The 2,798-nt window shown below is 60.5% G+C and overlaps 1 protein-coding gene across 1 annotated transcript; it reads left to right on the forward strand.

The window, feature by feature from the left end:
* Positions 1-1,157: 1,157 nt before the first annotated feature.
* On the forward strand, positions 1,158-2,232 carry HOXD12 (homeobox D12). The gene is made up of 2 exons (XM_019739283.2): positions 1,158-1,847; positions 1,994-2,232. The coding sequence occupies exons 1-2, from the start codon at positions 1,274-1,276 to the stop codon at positions 2,230-2,232; spliced, it is 813 nt and encodes a 270-aa protein (XP_019594842.1). The 5' UTR covers positions 1,158-1,273.
* The last annotated feature ends 566 nt before the right edge of the window (positions 2,233-2,798 follow it).

Consider the following 2,798-nt stretch of genomic DNA (forward strand, 5'->3'; position numbering starts at 1 on the left):
TCTCGGTGCCGGAGCTGGCGGTCTAACCAATTCCAGCTTGGCTCGGGATTGCAAAGAGGGCTGCAGGCTGGGGAGGGCTCCAGTCACGGGGTCGCTGGGGGTCTTAGGACCGGAGGCAAGAGAGGAGGACCCTTAGTCCTCTGGCCAGACTAGACCAGAGGGCCTGCGGCGGGGGCTGCCACATTGCTCCCGGCGACTGAGCACTGCCCCGCCCACCTCCCTGTTCTCCAGACCCCGGAATCTGCCAGCCGCCCGCGCCCCTGGAGGCGCTGAGCAGAGGAATGCTGATAGCGGTCTCCTTCGGTGTACCCCGCTGTTCCCGACCGGAGGCTCTGGCTCTTCTCTCCTTCCACACCAGGACGGGAGAGCTCGTCCTGCTCTGCCCGTCACAGAATGGATAAACACCTTGGAGTTCTGGTTTGCAGTATGTAGTCGCCAAGTGACTCCTAGCGATAAAAGGAATATAGCCTTTGGCCATGATTGGTCCATCAAACTGCCGGGTCCCGGGCTTCCCTGGACCTGGATGGCGACTTCCGCAGGAGCAGAGGACTTGGCCATGAAGAAGCCCACCAGGAGTGGTGTGAAGCTTCGTTCCTGTGCGCCAAACTTGGGTAGAGTTTGTGATGCGCTTCTCAATCAGTAAGCCTCTTGGACTAGGTGTGCCTGCAGCCTGGGACCCAGGGCTCAGGCAGCGCGTGGTTCTTCGCTGCCAGATCACGCGTGAAGAGTCCTCTCCAGAGAGACAGGACGGGAAGGGACGGGGTAGGAATAGCATTGCTCAGGTCTAGGGGCAGAGCTGGTGGCCTTATCAGACCACGAGATGTCCGGACAAGCGAAGAGTCACTCGATACTGGAAAAGGCCTCAGCTGCAACTTAAAGCAGGTAGAAGTAAGCTTGGCCCAGGTAGCCAGCGGAAAACGGGAGTGCAAAGCCAATCAAGACCAAGAAGGGTCCCAAGGGACACTGGGGTAAAGGCACCCTATGCTTGATGGCCTCAGCTCCTGCCGCTGGCCCCGGAAATTCGCAGAGGCTTCACCTTCGCTCAACATGCCTTGGCTGTGCCTGGCAGCCTTGTCCGTCGCCATCGAATATTTCGGGTGTTATCATAATACGCTGAAGGGGGGGAAAACGGGTCGGGGGATGTAGGCGGTGCTGAAATGGCCGGCTTTGAAGAACCTGCAGGCAAAGTTTCGTCCAATCGTCTGAGCCTGTCCTCTTATTCCCGGTTGTAACTAAATACTGCTGCGAGCGCAGCCGAAGCCCTTTGTTGGAGATGTGTGAGCGCAGTCTCTACAGAGCGGGCTATGTGGGCTCGCTCCTGAATCTGCAGTCGCCTGACTCCTTCTACTTCTCCAACCTGCGGCCGAATGGAGGCCAGTTGGCCGCGCTTCCCCCTATCTCATACCCGCGCGGCGCACTTCCCTGGGCTACCACGCCCGCCTCCTGCGCCCCAGCGCAGCCTGCGGGTGCCACCACCTTCGGCAGCTTCTCGCAGACCTACCTGGCTGGCTCCGGGCCTCTTGGCCTGCAGCCCCTGGGCGCCAAGGACCGACCTGAAGAGCAGGCCAAGTTTTATACACCCGACGCGGCCGCTGGGCCTGAGGAGCGTGGCCGCGCGCGGCCGCCCTTTGCCCCCGAATCTAGCCTGGCCCCTGGGGCTGCTGGTCTCAAAGTGGCCAAGTACGACTACGCGGGTGTGGGCCGTGCCGCGCCAGGCTCTACGGCCTTGCTCGAGGGGACCCCCTGCGCCGCCGGCTTCAAGGATGACGCCAAGGGCCCGCTCAACTTGAACATGACAGTGCAGGCAGCGGGCGTCGCTTCTTGCCTGCGACCTTCGCTGCCCGACGGTAAACGGTGGCCATGCTCCCCGGGCCAGTCTGGGCCGGAATGGGAGGTGGGGTGCAGGGGAGAGTGTGTAGGGGGAGGGAGCCTCCGGGGGCGGACAGGCAACAGGGAGCGGGCTGGGCTGACTTGGGTTGGGGCTGTGTTGCAGGCCTGCCGTGGGGGGCGGCCCCAGGGAGGGCTCGCAAGAAGCGGAAACCCTACACCAAGCAGCAGATTGCGGAGCTGGAGAACGAATTCCTCCTTAACGAATTCATCAACCGGCAGAAGCGCAAGGAATTGTCCAACAGGCTGAACCTCAGCGACCAGCAGGTCAAAATCTGGTTCCAGAACCGGCGTATGAAGAAGAAGCGTGTGGTGCTGCGGGAGCAGGCGCTGGCTCTATACTAGCCCCGGGCCTGGCCGTGGCCACGCCTGCCTTTTTGAGCCGAAGCCTGACGTGGAGGAAGAGCTGGGACTGGGGTTTTTCCTTCCGCTCCTCTTTCGCTGGTCCTAGGTACCCTCCCTCTCATTCTGCATGCAGCCCCAGAAGCCAGCAGGAGATTTGGAGACCTGGACAGTTTGGCCTCCACGTTTTCCCCTTTCCCGGAGGAGCTTGGGAAGTTGCAGCACAATCTTGGCCCTGAGGCTTCCCATGTGGGGCCGTGGGGTGACCTGTCTTAGCTATTGGCTGAGGCATTTACACCCGCGGCTCATTCTAGCTCCCTTTTACTTGGATTTCTGCTTTCACCTGGTTAGTCTCCTTTTCCCTTTCTCCCTAACCTTGTCTGCTTTAAGCAGGCATCTAGCTAGAGCTCAGAGTGGAATTGGATTAAGGAAGACCCCCCAGGGCAGAGTGGAAAGGGCTGCGGGCACAATTGTGTGTCTTTGCAGCCAAAGCCCCTTGTGGCAAAGCTAGAATCTCAATTCTGGATGAAGGAAAGGGCGCCGCCAACACCCGCCTCCTTTCTGCTCTG

This window comes from Rhinolophus sinicus, linkage group LG01, assembly GCF_036562045.2.
Source record: "Rhinolophus sinicus isolate RSC01 linkage group LG01, ASM3656204v1, whole genome shotgun sequence".
Classification (NCBI taxonomy): domain Eukaryota; kingdom Metazoa; phylum Chordata; class Mammalia; order Chiroptera; family Rhinolophidae; genus Rhinolophus; species Rhinolophus sinicus.